The sequence below is a fragment of the Pantherophis guttatus genome, chromosome 2 (genome assembly GCF_059756535.1).
Source record: "Pantherophis guttatus breed Tessera chromosome 2, ASM5975653v1, whole genome shotgun sequence".
NCBI lineage: Eukaryota > Metazoa > Chordata > Lepidosauria > Squamata > Colubridae > Pantherophis > Pantherophis guttatus.
Window position 1 is genome coordinate 308,342 of NC_142064.1, and position 17,663 is coordinate 326,004.

Below are 17,663 nucleotides of genomic sequence, written 5' to 3' on the forward strand. Positions count from 1 at the left end.
CCATTTCTGACAGATGGTCGTTCAGTCTCTTCTTAAAAGTCTCAAGTGATGAAGCTCCCACAACTTCCGAAGGCAACTTCTGTTCCACCGGTTGATTGTTCTCACTGTCAGGAAATTCCTCCTTATTTCAAGGTTGAACCTCTCCTTGTTCAGTTTCCATCTGTTGTTCCTTGTCTGGCCTTCGGGTGCTTTGGAAAACAGCTTGACCCCCTCTCCTCCTCTCTGTGGCAGGCAGCCCCTCAGATATTGGAAGGCTGCTCTCCTGTCTCCCCTGGTCCTTCTCTTCACTAGACTAGCCATGCCCAGTTCTGCAATAGTTCTTCATATGTTTTAGCCTCCAGTCCCCTCATCATCCTGGTTGCTCTTCTCTGCAGTCTTTCTAGAGTCCCAGCATCTTTTTTATAATGTGGTGACCAAAACTGGATGCAGGATTCCAGGTGTGGCCTTGCTAGGGCTTTCTAGAGTGGTATCGGTACCTCACTTGTGACAAGAAAGGAGCCTCCCCCGATTGCCTACTGGCATTCAGGCAACCTGCGGGTAAAGATAACACCACCTGAAAAAATCCCTTTCAGGGGGTTGGACTAGATAACCTCCAAGGTCCCTTCCAATTCTGTTACTGTTACTGTGTGACAGAGGCAGCCAGCCACCTCGGTGATCCCTGGCTAACATGTGCCATATGCTAAATAAATAAAAAGTACCTCACTTAATCTTGATGATGCAATTTAGGATTGCATTACCACCCAGTGCCGGTTCAGCCGAGCTCAGCCTCTTGTATGAACCCAGCTGGGGAGGGACGTTGGTGACTGCTTCTGCCCGCAGAGGGCCGTGGGGCACGGGAAGGCAACGGGCTGAAGACTCTTCACACTCTGGGTTGTCGGCAAAAGCTGAGCTCGCAACCCGGAACTGTTCCTGGTCTCCTTTGGGACAGCAGCAGAGAGATTTTGTTCCCCTTTTCCAAAATAGACACGTTCATGTTTTCTGCCTTCAAATAAGAGTAAAGCCTCCCTAGTTTTAGCCTCTGGATCAAAGGGCCGACAGTCACCAGGTCATCCCGACCGCAGGGGTGCAATGGAGGAGGTCCCAATCTGCCCGGGGTGCAAGTGGGCCCCTCTGTATCCGAACAGAAAAGGGCTCCTGTGTCTTGGTGTTTAGACACTTTTGCTTGTTGTGGATGGGAACCGAGGGGAATTTGGGGTATCCGAAGTTACCACATAACTGACACCAGGTTAAATTAACGGGGCCACACCATATTCCTGCTGCCTCCCTAGACAAGGTGGGGGGTCTTCCCAAGGGTGGGCCCTTCAACTGCACCGAGCAACGCCTCCGTCTTCCTCTTTGGCTCCCCCCAAAACAACAGAAAAACCTGGTGGCCGGCTGCTTCCACGATGGGCTGCTCCTCTACGCCTTGGCCCTGAACGAGACCCTCCACGAGGGCGACCGCAAGATCAACAACAGCCGCATCCTGGAAAAGATGAAAGGGAGCAGGTTCCAGGGTACGGGGGCTGCAAGGAGGGGGGTTGCCAGACCCAGAAGAGATCTTATTGGTGGCTGGTGGAGGGGGGGCTGGAGCATCTGGAGGGGAGGTCCAGGTCTGGGGCCCAGGCTGGCCTGGGTGAGGTGCCCTGGGGAGTGACCTGTCCACAGCTCCATCTACAACGGTGACAGCACTGCTGGCCCCAACTGCTCCTAGGGGCCTAACCCAAATATGTGCCCGCTTTCCCTTGTCCAGGGGTCACTGGGACCGTGAGCATGGATCAGAACAATGACCGCGACACAGACTTCAACCTGTGGGCCATGATGGAGGGGGGGAGTGGCGAGTACCAGGTAGGCTGGAGCCCCTTGGCAGCCCCCAACCTCAGCCCACCCAGCATCTTGGTCCTCCCTGGCCAGGAGACACCGGCCCTTCTTTCTCCTGGCGGGAAAAAGTCTGGGGCAGTAACTCCTCCTTCTCCATGGGGTGGGGGGAAAACAGCAGCATCTGGCCAGGTGAGCCAACGGCCTTTTACCCACAGGTGGTTGGACACTATGTGGGATCGGAGAAGCAGCTGAAGTGGCTGGGGCCTATCCACTGGGTCAAGGGGCAGCCGCCTCTCGATAACCCCCCCTGTTTTGACATGGATGACCCCTCCTGTGACAAAAGTGGGTGTCTCTAGGCTTGCTGCCCAAAGGAAGCTGGGGAAGAGACAGGACTCCCTCCACCCTGGGACAGCTTTGGAGAATCCCTGACCCCCGTTTTCTCCTCCCTCCTTTGGATGGCCTGCCTGCTGTGGGCAGCTGGTTCTCTCCCTCCCAGTGGACATACCCCCCCCCAACTCCCTCCCCAGAAAGACCCACCAATGACATTCAGCCTGTGCCTTTCAGGGTACTTCCCTGGGGGGGGGCTTGCAGGCAGAGCCCCCTCCCTGATTTGCTGTGTCCTTGCAGGTGCGCTCAGCACCCTGGCGATCCTGGCGCTGGGGGCCGGACTCACCTTCATCATGTTTGGGGTTTCCAGCTTCCTGATCTTCAGGTGCCTGAGCAAATTCTTTGGGGGGGGGGACAAGAATACAGGGGGCGGGAAGGGGGTGCCCTGGCCAGACAGGCAGTGTGCAGCCCAGGAGGGGGAGGGGCATTGCTGCAGTGGCCACCCCTGTGTTGTGTGGTCAGGGCCAGGCTGGGCTTAGTCAGGTGTTCCCTCCTCAGCCTTTGGGGGAGGCTGGGCTGCAAAGAAGGGCCTCCTCCACAACCTCTAAGCATTCACACAGTGGGATAAACCAGAGGAAGGCCTGGCTGGCATGTTCACACGTGCCAGGCTGCTTGGGGTGAACTGGCGGGCCTTTTGTGGCCTTGGCTGGCATTTGGGCTGGGGTGCGGCGGGTGCCTCAGGCCAGAGCAGCTTCTGCCTCTTGCGCTGCAGACTCAGCCCTGAGTCCAGGCCAGGTCTAGTTGCAGGGCACTTGGGGGGGCGGGGCGTGGGGCCGTGGCTGGGTCAGAGAACTCAGGAGCCGCTCTGGCTCTTGGCAGGAAGCTGATGCTGGAGAAGGAGCTGGCCAGCATGCTGTGGCGGATACGCTGGGAGGATCTGCAGTTTGGGGGCTCAGAGCGCTATCACAAGGGGGCGGGCAGCCGACTCACCCTCTCGCTGGTAGGTACTATGGGGCATCTATGGAGGGTCCCTTCAAGGCCCGGCCCCCCACCTGTTCCCCAGCCCCTCAGCTTTTATGGGGCCCTTTGCCCCTCCTGCCCACTCGGCCTCGGCTGGCTGTGACTCTGCCTTGGCTTCTCTCCAGCGTGGCTCCAGTTATGGCTCCCTCATGACAGCCCACGGCAAGTACCAGATCTTTGCCAACACAGGACTTTTCAAGGTGAGCCCCTCCGCCCCCCTCTCCAGCCCCAGCTGCGTTGGAGGCCAGGCCGGCTCACCACCCGCTCCGCTTGTCTCTTGCCCTCCAGGGAAACGTGGTGGCCATTAAACATATCAATAAGAAGCGGATTGAGCTGACGAGGCAGGTGCTCTTCGAGCTCAAGCATGTATGTACGGGGAGGGGGGCTGACTACTCTAGGGGTCTTGCGGGGGTGGCAGCCTCTGCTGCAGGGAGGAAGACATTGGCAGTGGCTCCCACTCCATGCTCACTGCCCCACAGATGCGGGATATCCAGTTCAACCACCTGACCCGGTTCATCGGGGCCTGCATTGACCCCCCCAACATCTGCATTGTGACCGAGTACTGTCCTCGTGGCAGTCTGCAGGTGAGGCGGCCGTCCAGGATGGGGGAGGGGGAGGCAGGACTCCGCCCGGTGGGCTGTGGCCAAAACTGACCTCCCCCCCCCACCTCCTGGCCTGCCCAGGACATTCTGGAGAACGAGAGCATCAACCTGGACTGGATGTTCCGCTATGCCCTCATCAATGACATTGTCAAGGTGAGGAAAGGGGCTTCTGGCAATCGAGAGGGGATTGTGGGGGATACCCTGCTGTTTTCCCCATCCTGGAGGTCCTCCCAGTGGAGGCTCTGCAAGCGGGCCTCCCTCCCTCCTTTGGGGACCCTCTTCTCCCCTCAGCAGCTGCTTGTCCCCTCTCTCCCTTCCCACCTCATACAGGGCATGGCCTTCCTGCACAACAGCATCATTGGCTACCACGGCAGCCTCAAGTCCTCCAACTGCGTGGTGGACAGCCGCTTCGTGCTCAAGATCACGGATTACGGCCTGGCCAGCTTCCGCCAGGGCCATGAGAGTGAGGGCAACCATGCGCTCTACGCCAGTGAGTGCCCGGCAAGCCCTCCTGTGGCCCGCTCTCCTGCCTGTCCCCTGGGGAAGCCCAAGCCCTGCACCTCCCTGACCCCAGACTCTCTGGCTCCTGCTTCAGAGAAGCTGTGGACGGCCCCAGAGCTGCTGCAGAAGGGGACACTGCTCCCGCCCCCCCCGGCCATGCAGAAGGCGGACGTGTACAGCTTTGGGATCATCCTGCAGGAGATCGCACTGCGCAGCGGCGCCTTCTACGTGGAGGGCATAGAGCTCAGTCCCAAGGGTGAGGAGGGGCTGGGGGTCGGGCCAGAAGCCAACAGCCTGGGAGCCTTTCCTGGCAAACGCCAGCACTGCCCGCCTCCAGCCTGCTTTGACCAGGAAGTGGGATGCTGCTTTACACATCCTGCCTCAGCCCGGAGAATGAGGAAAGGTCAGCAGGAGAGGCAGCCGGTCCCTTTCTTCCTCCTGCCACGCCCTGCACCGACCTTTTGCAGCCAAGGAGTCCTCCGGCCTGGATGCATTCAGCAGTGGGGCCAGCCGTCTGAGCGGTGCTGCAGAAGAGGCGGGGAAGTAATGTCTCTGGATTCTCGGAGACACATGACCTTGCAGCCCCTTCGGGGGGGGGGGGGCAACTGTTGGTCTGGCACTTACATCTTCTGGGGCTCCCCAGAGAGCAGGCAAGAGCTTCTCACCTGGGGACAAGTATCCCCATCCGGCCTGTTCCACCAGCTCACCTGAGCTCTGCTGCCACGGCCGCACCTGGGGTGGAGGGAGAGGACGGCAATGCCTGAATCCAAGACGGGGGTTTCCACACCAGAGAATGGTAAAGGGGTGAGGCTGCTGGCTGTGCCATTGGCTGGATTCTGCTACTTGTGACCACGCAGGTTTGACCCTGTGACCTCTGTCTTTCCAGTCCCCCCCCCTCGTCCTCCACCACCATCACCCAGGATTGCCATGTTCACTTCTCTCTCCTCATTGTCCCAGCAGCTGGTCACCCCCTCCCCCCACGAGTCAGCTGTGCCTCCATCCCATCGCCCCCACATTCACTCCTGTGCATCCCACCCCACTCCTCCCCACCAGAGATTGTGCAGAAGGTGTGCAACAGCCAGCCACCCTACTTCCGGCCCACCATCGACACCCGCCTGCACAGTGAGGAGCTGGCTGTCCTGATGGAGCGCTGCTGGGCTCAGCAGCTGGCCGAGCGCCCGGATTTTGCCCAGATTAAAGCCTTCATCCGGCGGTTCAACAGGTAAGGTATCCTTCTCCCACCGTAGGGGATTGGTATTTGTGTGTGTGTGTGTGTGTGAGAGAGAGAGGGGGGGGGGTATTCAGGGGTGGGTTCCACTTACCTTCGCTACTGGTTTGCAACGGGAGTATGCGTGCATGCTCACTTCGCTCACGCGCAGCATTTCTGCGCCTGCGCAGAGCATCCGTAATGATGTTTGGGTGGGTAGGCGGAGCCTCCCGCCGCCATTTCTACCGGTTCACAAGATCCAGACTGATAGCAACCCACCACTGGTGGTATTCACTTACCTTCGCTACTGGTTTGCAAATGGGAGTGCATGCGCCACTTCCGCACCTGCGCAGAGCGTCAAACACAGACATGATGACATCTGGGCGGGTGGGCAGAACCTCCCACAGCCGCCACTACTGGTTCGCCAAACCGGATAGAACCAGCTGAATAACACCACTGGTTTGTGTGGGTCCTGCTTCAGCTTCTGACCCTCTGAGCAGGGAAGTGCAGAAGGTCTCCTCCCCACGTGGCCCTGGAGAACCCGCTCAGGAAGGCAGGCGGTGGGCCTGGTTGCAACCATCCCAAGGTTGACTTCTCATGGGATGCAGGCGCACCTCAAGGAGGCTCCAGTTGGCCCTGGAGAGAATCTCCCTCTTCTCCTACAGAACATGGACTGAGGGTCCCCATGGGGAGGCCCCCAAAGACCTGCTGGATCCCTTAGATGGAGATAAAGCGGCCACGGGAAGGGGGTGTGGTGTCCATGGGAAGCTCCCTGTGGCAGCATATGAATCTGGATGTGGGAAAAGGAGGGTCTCCAAAACAGGCCCCAGACCCCAAATCTAGCCAGCTCGGCTTTCTCAGGCACTTCTGTGGCTCGGCTGACAGATTGCCCCCTCCCCAAAGAGGCAGGCGCTCTTCCCACCCACAGGATTCAAGGATAGGCTTCCTGAAGTCAGAGCTGGGGGGGGGGGGAACTGAGGCTACCCCAGCAGGGCAGATGCTCCCATAGTCTGGGGGCACAGTCCCCAACCTACAACAGTGGTTGGGGTGGTTCAGGGGTGGGGAATGTAATGGCACAGCACCTGACGTACCATCCTGGCACTCTTCTCTTCCCACCCTCCTTGCCTGCACCACTGTGGACCCTGCCCTCCTCCTCTGCCTCAGGGAAGGAAGTACTAGCATCCTGGACAACCTGTTGTCACGCATGGAGCAGTACGCCAACAACCTGGAGAAGCTGGTGGAAGAGCGCACGCAGGCCTACCTGGAGGAGAAGCGCAAGGCAGAGAATCTACTCTACCAGATCCTGCCCCAGTGAGTCCAGCTTCCGCCTGCCTCCCTCTGGAGCTCTGGGGCCTGAGACTGTCTCCCGCTTGGAAGGTCAGCAGCTCCTGTCCTTTCTACCCCACAGTTCGGTGGCTGAGCAGCTGAAGCGGGGTGAGACAGTACAGGCTGAAGCCTTCGATTGTGTCACCATCTACTTCAGCGACATTGTAGGGTTCACCTCCTTGTCAGCAGAGAGCACCCCCATGCAGGTAGGCTGCAGTACGGGTGGGTGGGTGGATGGGTAATCCCTTGCATGTCTGAAATGGATGCGACTGACTCTGGTCCTCCTTGGTTTGTGCTTGGAAAAGTCTCCCCACCCCCACCGGCTGGAGCAGGACAGATTCCCGCTAGACAGTTTCCCCTTGAATGTGAGGAGCTCCCTGCTTCCTCCGCTTAAGAGTTGGGGTGTGGTTTGTTGTCCTCACCCAGTGTATATGTGGAGCCCTGCATGTGGTGCTGCCACCAATAAACATGGCTGGCACACAGCAGAAGGCTGGTACTTACATAGCTACCAATTGCTGAAAAAAGTAGAATGGCTATCTTAACTCTGGTCTATTGCAGTGATGGTGAACCTATGGAATGCGTGTCACAGGTGATACACCACGCCATTTGCGGTGACGTGCCAGGCCTCCGGGCACTCTGGAAGTTGACCATTCTCTGAGGGTCCTGGGAGTATAGTCTGGAGGGGAGGGAAGAGGGGAGGAGATCTGGAGAGGCCTCTTTTGACCAGGGTGAATTGAGGGAGGGGGGTTACACACCACAGAATCAAGGTAGGCATTTTCTGAATTTTTGACATGCTGAGCCCAAAAGATTCACCGTCACTGGTCTATGGTTATGACCGTAGCCCATCAAGCTCTGTGGCCACGTTCTTACAAAACCCTTTGGGCAGGGGTGAAATGCTCCCGGTTCGGACAGGATTGCCCAATCTGGTAGCGATGGTGGTGGATGGTTCAGAGAACCGGTAGCAGAAATCCCTGCCCCCCCCCCCCAATGCCCAGATGAGCCGCACGATCATCAGAGGCTTTTTTTTTTACTTTTAAAAACATCGTCAGAGGCTTTTTTTTCCTTTTAAAAGCAAAAAAAAGCCTCTGAGAATCAGGCAACTCAGCTGGGATTGTCAGAGCCTTTTAAAGCCTTTTTTGTACAACCTCAAGAGGTTGTACAAAAAATGCTTTTAAAAGTTTTTTTTTTAAAAAAGTCACATTACCCCCCCCCACCAAGCCACGCCCACAGAACTGGTAGTAACAAAGTTTACATTTCACCCCTGTCCTTGGGGCTTGGAATCATCATAAATCAAGCTGGTACTTTCAAGTCCTCCCGTGGTTCAGTGTAACATATTACATGAACACAGCAATTGGGTTTCGGTGCTGGCTTAGGGAGTTGCGTGAATGCAGCCATTGGGAAGCAGAGGAAAGGCAAAGATTGCTATTAATCCCACTCCCAATGTTCACTTATCCCTTCTGCAAGGCCTTGGGGCGTGGGACTCCAATCTGGTCCTTCTCATTCAACTTTGTTGATTGGTCTCTTCCCAAAAACGTCAATCCATCCGCCCGGGGCCTCTGCAGGAACTGCCATGCCTGAAGGTCACAGCCTTTTCCAGGCTTGGCCCCGGACAGCCACCTGCTCTTGCTCGATTAGACTCCCCTCACCTGCTCAGCCAGCTCACCTGTCTCTCTCCCACCCACCCTCAGGTAGTGACACTCCTCAATGACCTCTACACTTGCTTCGATGCCATCATTGACAATTTTGTCGTCTACAAGGTGAGCCTTGCTGGGCCGGGGGGAGGGGTCTTCCTGGCTGACCCTAGGCTCACAGCAGCACTGCAGATAGTCCCCCTGTCTCACCCTAGTCCTTGGCCCTGGCCGTAGGTGGAGACCATTGGTGATGCCTACATGGTGGTGTCCGGCCTGCCTGTCCGAAATGGCAAACTCCACGCCCACGAAATCGTCCGCATGGCCCTGGCGCTCCTGGAGGCTGTGAAGACCTTCCGCATCCGGCACCGGCCCAGTGAGCAGCTGCACCTGCGTATCGGGGTCCACTCTGGTGAGTCTCAGGTGGGCGACTGCGGCCCACCTCACCCAAGCATGCACAGAGCACCAGTGGTTCAGCCGCCCTCCTCTGCCTTTCTGCAGGGCCGGTGTGTGCAGGAGTGGTGGGCCTCAAGATGCCGCGCTACTGCCTCTTTGGGGACACCGTCAACACAGCTTCACGCATGGAGTCCAATGGCGAGGGTGAGACACCCCCCCCTCTCTTTCTGCAGGGCCTGTGCATCCTCACCACCCCCTCCCCTGGAGCCTGTTGCTGGTTCTTCTTCCCCCGCCGCCTTTCCAGCCCCCTCCCCGAAACTTCCTTGTGAATCTCCTTTCCCCTTCAGTAGATGCTCCAGTGGGATGCAATCCAGCCCAGCCGCACCCCATTTCCCAGAGGCCAAGTGGGCTGAGACCTTGCTTCTCCTTAAGGGCGAGAGAGTCCCCAACAGGAATAGTTAAAGCCTCACTAGTTTAGACTAATCAACTTTATTGCGGTATTCTGTCATTGCTGTGGATCCCAAGACTCCCAAGAGTGCTGCTGGGCCCTTTGGCAGGGGATCCTGGGGGGCATTCACTCTCCTGCCCCCCCCTTCCTTCTAGCCTTGAAGATCCACATCTCTGCCGCCACCAAGGAGATCCTGGACGAGTTTGGCTGCTTTCTGCTGGAGCTCCGGGGGGATGTGGAGATGAAGGTGGGTGTGGGAAGGTGGCTGCTCTTTCACTTCTCTGAGGGGTGGGCTGCATTGCAAGAAAGGGGGCAAGGGCCTCTCACATGTGTCTGCTTTCTGGCAGGGCAAAGGGAAAATGAGGACCTACTGGCTGCTGGGCGAAGAGAAGATGGCCGTCATCTGAGGGGGGGGGCTCCCTCTGTGGGGACCCAGCAGGAGCAGCTGCTCCCACGAACGAATGTGTGGTGGATTTGCTCTGCCTTGGAGCAGCGAGGGAGAGCACGAGGTGGCCAGCCTGCAGGCCAGGAGGGCTTCGCACCTAGGGAGACAGCGGCTACACCTGGAGCAGATGGGGGAGGGGGCTCTCGCTGCCCCAGACACTAAGGGGTCTTCCCCACCTGGCAGCAGGAACCCATCTGCTGACCCAACCACAGATGCCCTTTGCCCACTGGGGCTCCTGGCCTCATTTGATGTCCCCCCACCCCTTGGCTCAGCTGGCTGAACCAGTCTTCCAGCCCTGCTGCTCGTTTTCCCCATTTGGCTGCAAATTCAGGAACCAGGCAAGCAGTTTTGTCCGAATAGAAAGAGGGAGGAGAGAACAGACCCCTCCTCCATTTAGCAGCAGAACGGATGGCAAACGGTCTGTCCAGCCCCAGCTGCTTTTGTGGTGGGAGAACCGCAAGGAAACTGCCTGGAGTTTGGGCTCTGGTGGTTGGGCCTTCAGTTCTTACAGGAATTTAACAGGGAAATCAACACTTTGAGGAAGCGCCTCTCCATCCCCCTCCGCCTGCATAAGCTTGGGGCTTTCCCACTGGCCCAGATGGTGGCAAGGAAGCGTTCAAAGCTTGGGGCAGTTTTCTGGACCATACAGCAATGGCTGGTCGAGGCATTCTGAGACGGGGGTTGTGAAAGTTGCGCACTTCCTGAAGGGGGTGTCGCCAGTCCGGATGCTGGAGGTGCCCTGTGGGGTAAAGAGGGGTAAAGAGGCTGAAGAGCAGCCAGGTGGGCGGAGCTGCTCTCTTGGCATGCATCACCCACCCTTGTTGCTGGGTTCAAGCCGCCTGGCCAGAACATACCCTCCATGCTAGAGCAACAGGTGCCCGGGCTGCCTGCCATGTCCTTCACAGCCTCTCAAGGATGAGCCTCATGAGAGGGGGGAGAAAGGCATGGCAACACCAGGTTGGACAGGGTGGCACTCACCGGCACCTGCTGGGCATGTTCGAGCCAGAATGTCTGCGGTTGTTCCAGCCGGTAGTCGTGGGGCTGCAAGAGGAGAGGAAGTCATGAGGAACTACTGGGGTGTGTCCAGGAGGGAACCTGGCTGCTATTCTGGTCAGCAGGGCCCCTTACCTGGACGGGGGGCGGGGGCACAGAATGGAAGAATTCCTGCTTGTAGTCCCGGTGGGTGATGGAGAGGGACTCCATGGGCTCAGACGGAGGGTAGGCCTCGCCCGCCAGGAGGTTCCTGCTGCAAACCAACAGCAACAACAGCAGTTGAGCCAGGAGCTGCACTGGCAGAAGGGGTGGGGGCTGGTTACAGATGGTTCTCTTGCTCCCTCCCCTCCCCGGGGGGCAGAAACCACCTCAGGGACCAGAGTGCTTCCCTTGCCAAGCCATGTGTGGGACCTCCAGCACTGTCAATGGCACTGAACCCAGGAATTTTTATTTTTTATTTTGACACCAGCAGTTGGGGGAAGGAAGGCTGGAGGGCTCAGTGCAGCCAGTGTAGAAATCTCATCCTGGAAAGATTTTATACATTCATTTTCTAGACAGAGAGCAGAAGGGCGAGGATCATTTTTCAAGCTGTCCAAGTGTTTTATGAATAAAAGAGAGCACCCAACACCCTGCACGGTTATTTCATTGGTTTCCCAAACAGAACTGGTTTTGGCACTGCCAGAGTGTTTCTTGCAGGACTTCTGTGTGCCAATCTCAAAGAATGCCAGTCCTGCCAGGTAAAAAGTTGGGAGAAACACTGCAAATATTTATCAGGCTGTTTGTCCAGGTTCTAACTTGGCTGCCTCCTTTGCTGTCCAATCATCACGGCTGAAGGGCGGGATCTCCTCTCAGGCACAGGGAAAGGGTGTGGAAAGACTGGCACAGCCCTCACTGCTTTATGCCACGGCACCCACCCCTGCCTGCTGGTTGGGGTAGAAGGGCAAGGAAAGTCATGGGAGCAGCAGCACCACTGTAGGGAGTTTCTGCCGGCCCCAGGATCCCCCGTGTCACTGGTGGATAAGCAGGCCCTGTGTGTGAATCAGTTGTGGTCAGCAGGGAAGGCCACAGCAGGAGGCTCCAGTGCTGCTTGTGCAAACGAGGAGCGCGGAGTGAATTCCTTTGCACGGCTCCACTTTCCAACCTGCTCTGCAGTCTGGACATCGGATGCCTCCCTGCAGCTGCAGGAGGCCCCTGGGAGTGTTCTTGCCTGTGTGCTGGTCACAGTGGACTTCTGCAGTCATCGGCCTGCTGGGGTTGTTTCAGCCCAAGGAAACCCTAATTGAGTGGGAGGGGAGACAGGGGAGTGGGGAACAGCCCGCCTCCCTTTCCCCAGCAGTTCTGTGGAAATGTGCAGGCCTCCTGCTGCAGCTTGCCTTGGATAGGGTTCTCTCTAGCCTAGGACCCCTCTGCTGCTGCTGCTGCTGCTGCTGCTGCTCTCTGCCTCGCCAACTTTCGCTGTCCCATGCCCAACATCCCACACTGGTCCGTCCTCCCCGGTTCTCCATCACTTTTTCAGCTTCCAGTGTTAGGCAACGTGGCCTCCCACTGGCCCTTGGGCAAGACAGGAGGCAGCAACCTGCTCAGCTCCCTGGCAAAGGGCCCTTGGAAGACCTCGGCTCTTCCCTTCTGCAAAGGAAGAAATGCCCAGGTAGTCCCACCCTCTGGTTCCAGTCCTTGCACCAACCACTTCATGCTGGCACCTGCCCACTCGCTCCTAAGCTTCCCCTTTGGGAGGCTCTCCTAAGCAGGCTCCAGGATGCCAGCTAGGATCACCCCAGAGCACTCTTTTAGGCAGCTGAAAATGAAGAATGATTGCAAGAATTGGATATGTCTAGCTTAATGGACTAGCAGCCCTCCAATATCTGCGAGGCTGCTTCAAAGACGAGGGGCTCAACCTATTCTCCAAATCACTTGAGGGCAGGACAAAAAGCAACAGACGGAAACCGACCAAGGAGAGAAGCAACCTAGAACTAAGGAGAATTTTACCAGCAGAACAATTAACCAGTGGAACAGACGTTGCCTTCAGAAGTTTTGGGTGCTTCTTCACTGAAGGTTTCTAAGAAGAGACTGGACAGCCACTTGTCTGAAATAGTACAAGATCTGCTGCTTGAGCAGGGAGTTGAAGACCTCCAAGGTCCCTTTCAACTCATATTCTAAATGAGTCAAGTGCTCTAAGTTGGCTTGGGAAAGTCCGTGAAAAGACAGTGGATGAGGACTCCCATCCCATGCTGGTATTTAAACTCTCACCCAGCAATTTGACAGAGAAGGACAGTGCTCAGAATGGATAAGATGGAGGTCTCCCTGCCTTCTGCAGCTCTGTGGCCTTGAATACCCCCAGGGTCCTCTGTCTTTGGGTCGCGGTTTGACTTGCAGTGGGGCAAGTGGCTCCAGAAAAGGGCCAAGCAAGTTCACAGTCCAGACCAGTTGGAGGAAAGAGGCTGCCCTTTGACCTTGACAGGCCACCGCAATGCCTGGCTGCTAAGTGGGGGGGGGGAAGAGAGAAGGTCACACTCTTCACCTGTGTTTCTGGTACAGAAGATGCTCCATCATGGCCTCTCTTTTCCCTGGGGATAAAAGGAGGAGACAAGTGGGGTAGGGGGCATCCATGGAGACGCTGGAGAAGAACCTTGCCCAGGAATGGAGACAGGAAGGTGGGCCCTGAGCCTTCCGTAGGGAGGGAGATGGGAGAAAGCCATCCCCACCAGCACCCCCCTGGTGTCCCAAATTGAGCCAGGCACTAGATCGATGCCAACCTCCCTCTGTGTCATTCAAGGCAGAACCAGAAGGCCGGCTGGGGGCTCAAGCAGACTCTGCTTCCTGTTATGGAGGCAGGATTAGGTGGCTCCCCAGACCTCACAAAGCCCATTCTAAGAGGCTCTGGCCTGGGCGACTCCTGTCTGTTTAAAACCAAGAATACCATGCAGCCACCTCCCCATTTTAAAAAAAGGAGCACATTCACAGCCACAGCCCGGAAGGATCTGCCGCCAGGAGTCTTTGAGACTCACTGCAGCTGCCAGCTCCTGCCCTGGAGACACCCTCTACCTGCAGAGCAGCTGATCTACATGCCAGCTGATTCTCCCCCCCAGCCCTCAGATTTTCAACTGAGCAACGTGGCCTTTTCCCCTCAATGAGCTGTGCAGTCCTGGCATGATCCATTTTGGGAAATTGAAGGCCTTCCTAGAAACTGCTTCTTCTCTCTGCTCGGCTGCCCGAAGGAGTCAGACAGAAGGCAAAATCTACCATTCCAAGGAAGGAGAGCAGCGTGTCACGGATCACAACTTGTCCCTCTACAGTTTTACAGTACAGGTAGTCCTCGACTTATGAGCAACCTTGGAACAGGAAAATTCATCCTTAAGAGAGACAGTGCATGATTGTGACTTGCAACTTCCTCTTCCGACTTTCCCACTGGCTTTGCTTGTTGGAAGCTGTCTGGGAAAGTTGCAAAGGGCAGTCACAGGGCCTAAAGACACATCAACCAATCTAAGTGTGAGCACTAGCTGTCAGTCACTTTTTAAAGTGCTATTGTAACTTTGAGCAGTCATTAAACAAATGGTCATAAGTTGAGCACCACCTGTAATTTCAAAAATAAACCCTAGATCCTTTGGAGGGGGAAAAAAAGGTGGGTGGGGGGGAAATAGAAGCCAAACCATCTTTTTGAAGTATCTTTCGAAAGAGTTGCTGTTCACCAAAGAAGCTGCCCAGGAGGCTGTCCCAAAGGTGCTTTTTCAAAAGGTAACTGGGTTTTTTTTTCCTCTTGAAGGTTTATCTGTGTCTTCCAAGTAGCCTCAACAACTCTCAGAAAGAGGGCTCACCACCAGATGACTGCAAGGAATATGAATCCTTCCATTCGCCACCATTCAGTCAGAACTGAAGAAGCTTCTTGGATGAGAAGCCAAACACCTTCAAGGGAAAACCAAGAAAGTCCATTTGCCTTTTGGAAAAGCACTTGTGGGACTTGATGGATGACTGAGAACCTCGTAGACATGCTGAGGGGGCTGTTTGGGGGGAAAGGCCAAGAGGAGGGCAGGGTTGCAGTTGCACATCAGGGCAGCCTGTATCCCAATCAGAAGCCAGAGGAAGCCAAAGGAAGGCCCTGCCTGGTGGCCCAAAGGTAGCAGCTAAACTCCCTGACTCGTGTCTTGGTTACTGGATTGGGGCTCCCTGGCTTTCTAATAAGTGGAAAACAAGGGCCCTCCAGTGTGGGGAGAATGACCTCCACTGAGCTAATCCTCCAGAGCAGCAGAGCAGCCAACCCCGAGAGAGTCCCTTTCTCTCCCTGCGCAGATGTTATTCGCTAAGCCCATCCTCGGCTCCACTCCAGGCCTCTGGAGCCTCTCCTGTCCTGCTGCCCACCTCGCACAGGGAGCCCCGTCTTCACGGGATGAGGATAGGAGTCCTTCATCGTGGTGGTTGTGGGCATGCCGGCCAGGAAGTCAAGGGTCAGGAGGCCAGGATGCCCGTGCCGGTGGAAAAACCCCTCAGTGCCATACTCGGGTCTCGGCACGTGGTCCAGATCGTTGGTGGCTCTCTGGGAGAAGCAAACATGAAAACAAAGAATACTCCACCCCCTCTGGGCCACGGGGCCCCCAGTTGCTCGCCCCCCATCACCCCCCACAGCATGGTTCTACCTGCCCCTCTGGCTCTGCAGGGCAGGAGGGAAGGGTTGCTCTGAAGCCCCTGGGGAGGCTGTGCTCCTCCCACACGGGGTGCCAGGCAGGGGCTGCGCTGACCTCCCAGCGCCAGGGCCAGCCCGCCGACGGGCGGAGGAACCTCACCTCTTCCTGCCAGTTATGCATCAAGCACTGGCCGCGAGCAGGCGGCTCCCTCGGCGCCTCCGGGACGCAGGGCGGGAGCGGTTGCAGATCGGCGGCCGGCAGCTCCCCCAGGTACGGCCCGGCCACGCCGTGACAGGGCGGCAGCTCCACCGGGTGCGTGTCTGCGGTCTGCAGCTCTGCCTCGGGGTCCGGCCTCTCCGCAGGACACGGGACCGTCTCTGCCAGGCTTCCGCGGGGCTCCTCCGCGCTGGTCGGGGCGGCGGCGGCCTCTCCGCGGCTCGGCAGCTGGGCTCTGGCCGGGGAAGAGATGGGAGAGCGCCGGGTCGCGGGCTGTCGGAAGTTGGGGAGCGGGAAGGGGGCGCAGGTGCCCCGGCGACCCACCGCCCTGCCGAGAGCGCCGCGGCCCCGACGCCAGGGGCGGAGTGGGGGAGGCGGCAAGATCGCGCTCAGGCTCACCTGTCCGGCTCCATCGCGGCCCACCGCTTGACTGGTCTCCACGGAGACGCGAAACCCGGCGCGGGCGGCCCTGGGAGGCGGGCGGGGGAGCGGCGGCGCGACCGTTGGTTGGCCGAGGGCGAGGGGAGTGCTGGGCGGGGTCCGTCGCCCGTCCCCGGCCAGCGCAGATGAGCGAGCGCGCGCGCGACCGACTGTGGCGGGGACGCGGCCCAGGATCAGCTCCCTGGCGTGCGCGGCCCAAGGCTGCCCGGAGAGTCCCCGAAGGAGGCGAGGTCCCAGCCCCCCTCCCTGCCCGACAGCAGATGAGACTTGGCCCCCCGGTCAGGCTGGCCAGGGCTGCCCGGCCAGGGCCCTTCGAGAAGAAGCGGAGGCCCAGCGGCTGGCTTCTTAGGTGCCTTCCGTATATCTCTCTTCGCTCGTGCTGCGCCTCGGGCGGGGGTCGTTACTATCCTTGTCTTCAGCACAAGGGCTCTGTAAGGATATGGTCAAAAAAGCCAAGATGGCAGTTGCGACTGTGCGATTAAAAGCCCACCCGGTGAGGGTTAGGGTTAGGATGCCACACATTATCCAGGTCCGCGGAGAGAGGTCGACCTGCCAAGGTGAGCATCCCGGCAAAGGCCCAAACCGCTCCATCTCTGTCTCTGCTCAGTTTGGGCAGCTACAACTCCAGAGGGTTGTGTGAATGCCCAAGCCGGATGCCTGGGGAAGACGCAGACATTTCCCAGGGTGGACTAGACCTACCCACAGAGAAGGGCACCCCCTCCTTGCGCCATGCCTACACAGGGTCTCAGTCCACCAACCTGGATGCCCAGCCCTCACAGTTGCTGCCTGAGTCGAGAGCGACTCTGCAGGCCGAAAAGCCGCCTTGGGTCTGGGGGTGGGGTGGGGATGCCCTTTGGACAGCTGTGTGCCGAATGTGTGACTGTCCCAGCTGCCCTCTGAGCCAGCTCTCCACCACCACTGCAACAGGTGCTTCCCAGGCAGAGTTTCAGCTCAGGACCCTGGAAGAGAGGCAGGAAAATCCCCCTTGTCTGTTCCCTAACCGTGTGTGTACGTGTGTGTGTGTGTGTGTACACATGCATGCACCAAGGGGGGAAGAGGTCGCTTCTATCCAATAGGAAGAAGGGCTGAAAATGTGTCTGTGTGCCTGCTGTCCTGGGGGGCCAAGGAGAGTCCTTGCTGCCCTTTCCTCCTCCTTAAGGAAGAGATTCTGGATCCTGTCACTGGTGCCAGCCCTAGCCCCAGCCAGCACCCCTCTTTGGCCCAACATTGGCCCCTCGCTGGCTTCACTAAATGGCCTGCAGTTCCCTGAGGATGGCTGCCTATCCTAAAAGTAGCATAGAGCCACAGCCAGCCTGTAGGGCAGGTGACAGGTGAGGGGGCCCTCCAGAGGGAGAGGAGGACAGCTAAGAGACCCACCTCTCCTTTTGATTCCTGCACCAGCCTCAGCACCAAAGAAGAGCAGAGGCAGCTTCTCCATGGCCTGCAGGGAGAGGTCAGTGCTTCAGAGCAGGTTGGGCCAAGAACAGGTGGAGGGGTCTGCTTGGAGCTGCTCACCCTGCTGTCCAGCGGAGGCCCTTCTGGAGCTGCCGGACTGCCTGGCCTGGGAATTGGCACCTTCCATGCCCATCCTACGGTAGGGCAAGGCTCTGATTAAGGTGGCCCCATTTCCAGTGGGGACAAGCTGGAACATCTGCAAACAGCTGTTGTGATGTGTCTGCATAATGTTTGCCAGTAAAAGT

General features: G+C 57.8%; 2 protein-coding genes across 3 annotated transcripts in view; one reads left to right on the forward strand and one right to left on the reverse strand.

Annotated features, from left to right (window-relative positions):
* Positions 1-11,315, forward strand: part of NPR2 (natriuretic peptide receptor 2) — a 33,022-nt gene extending 21,707 nt beyond the window's left edge. The window contains exons 4-22 of the mRNA XM_034441884.3: positions 1,358-1,493; positions 1,730-1,824; positions 2,013-2,139; positions 2,425-2,509; positions 3,004-3,124; positions 3,270-3,344; positions 3,433-3,510; positions 3,624-3,728; positions 3,828-3,899; positions 4,077-4,236; positions 4,342-4,503; positions 5,301-5,469; positions 6,619-6,765; positions 6,863-6,986; positions 8,469-8,537; positions 8,646-8,820; positions 8,910-9,008; positions 9,408-9,499; positions 9,600-11,315. Of these exons, the coding sequence (XP_034297775.2) occupies positions 1,358-1,493; positions 1,730-1,824; positions 2,013-2,139; positions 2,425-2,509; positions 3,004-3,124; positions 3,270-3,344; positions 3,433-3,510; positions 3,624-3,728; positions 3,828-3,899; positions 4,077-4,236; positions 4,342-4,503; positions 5,301-5,469; positions 6,619-6,765; positions 6,863-6,986; positions 8,469-8,537; positions 8,646-8,820; positions 8,910-9,008; positions 9,408-9,499; positions 9,600-9,659 (2,151 nt within the window). The 3' untranslated portion in view covers positions 9,660-11,315. The remainder of the gene's footprint in view (positions 1-1,357; positions 1,494-1,729; positions 1,825-2,012; positions 2,140-2,424; positions 2,510-3,003; positions 3,125-3,269; positions 3,345-3,432; positions 3,511-3,623; positions 3,729-3,827; positions 3,900-4,076; positions 4,237-4,341; positions 4,504-5,300; positions 5,470-6,618; positions 6,766-6,862; positions 6,987-8,468; positions 8,538-8,645; positions 8,821-8,909; positions 9,009-9,407; positions 9,500-9,599) is intronic.
* SPAG8 (sperm associated antigen 8) lies at positions 9,274-16,392 on the reverse strand. 2 transcript variants are annotated; one of them, XM_034441885.3, is made up of 7 exons: positions 15,922-16,392; positions 15,466-15,757; positions 15,044-15,218; positions 13,209-13,254; positions 10,826-10,943; positions 10,676-10,738; positions 9,274-10,436 (listed from the first exon to the last, which is right to left on the reverse strand). In XM_034441885.3, the coding sequence occupies exons 1-7, from the start codon at positions 15,933-15,935 to the stop codon at positions 10,314-10,316; spliced, it is 831 nt and encodes a 276-aa protein (XP_034297776.2). In that variant the 5' UTR covers positions 15,936-16,392; the 3' UTR covers positions 9,274-10,313. The 2 variants fall into 2 exon arrangements, with proteins under 2 accessions (XP_034297776.2, XP_087741554.1); XM_087885428.1 differs by lacking the exon at positions 10,826-10,943 and having other exon boundaries at positions 15,922-16,025.
* Between the last annotated feature and the right edge of the window lie 1,271 nt (positions 16,393-17,663).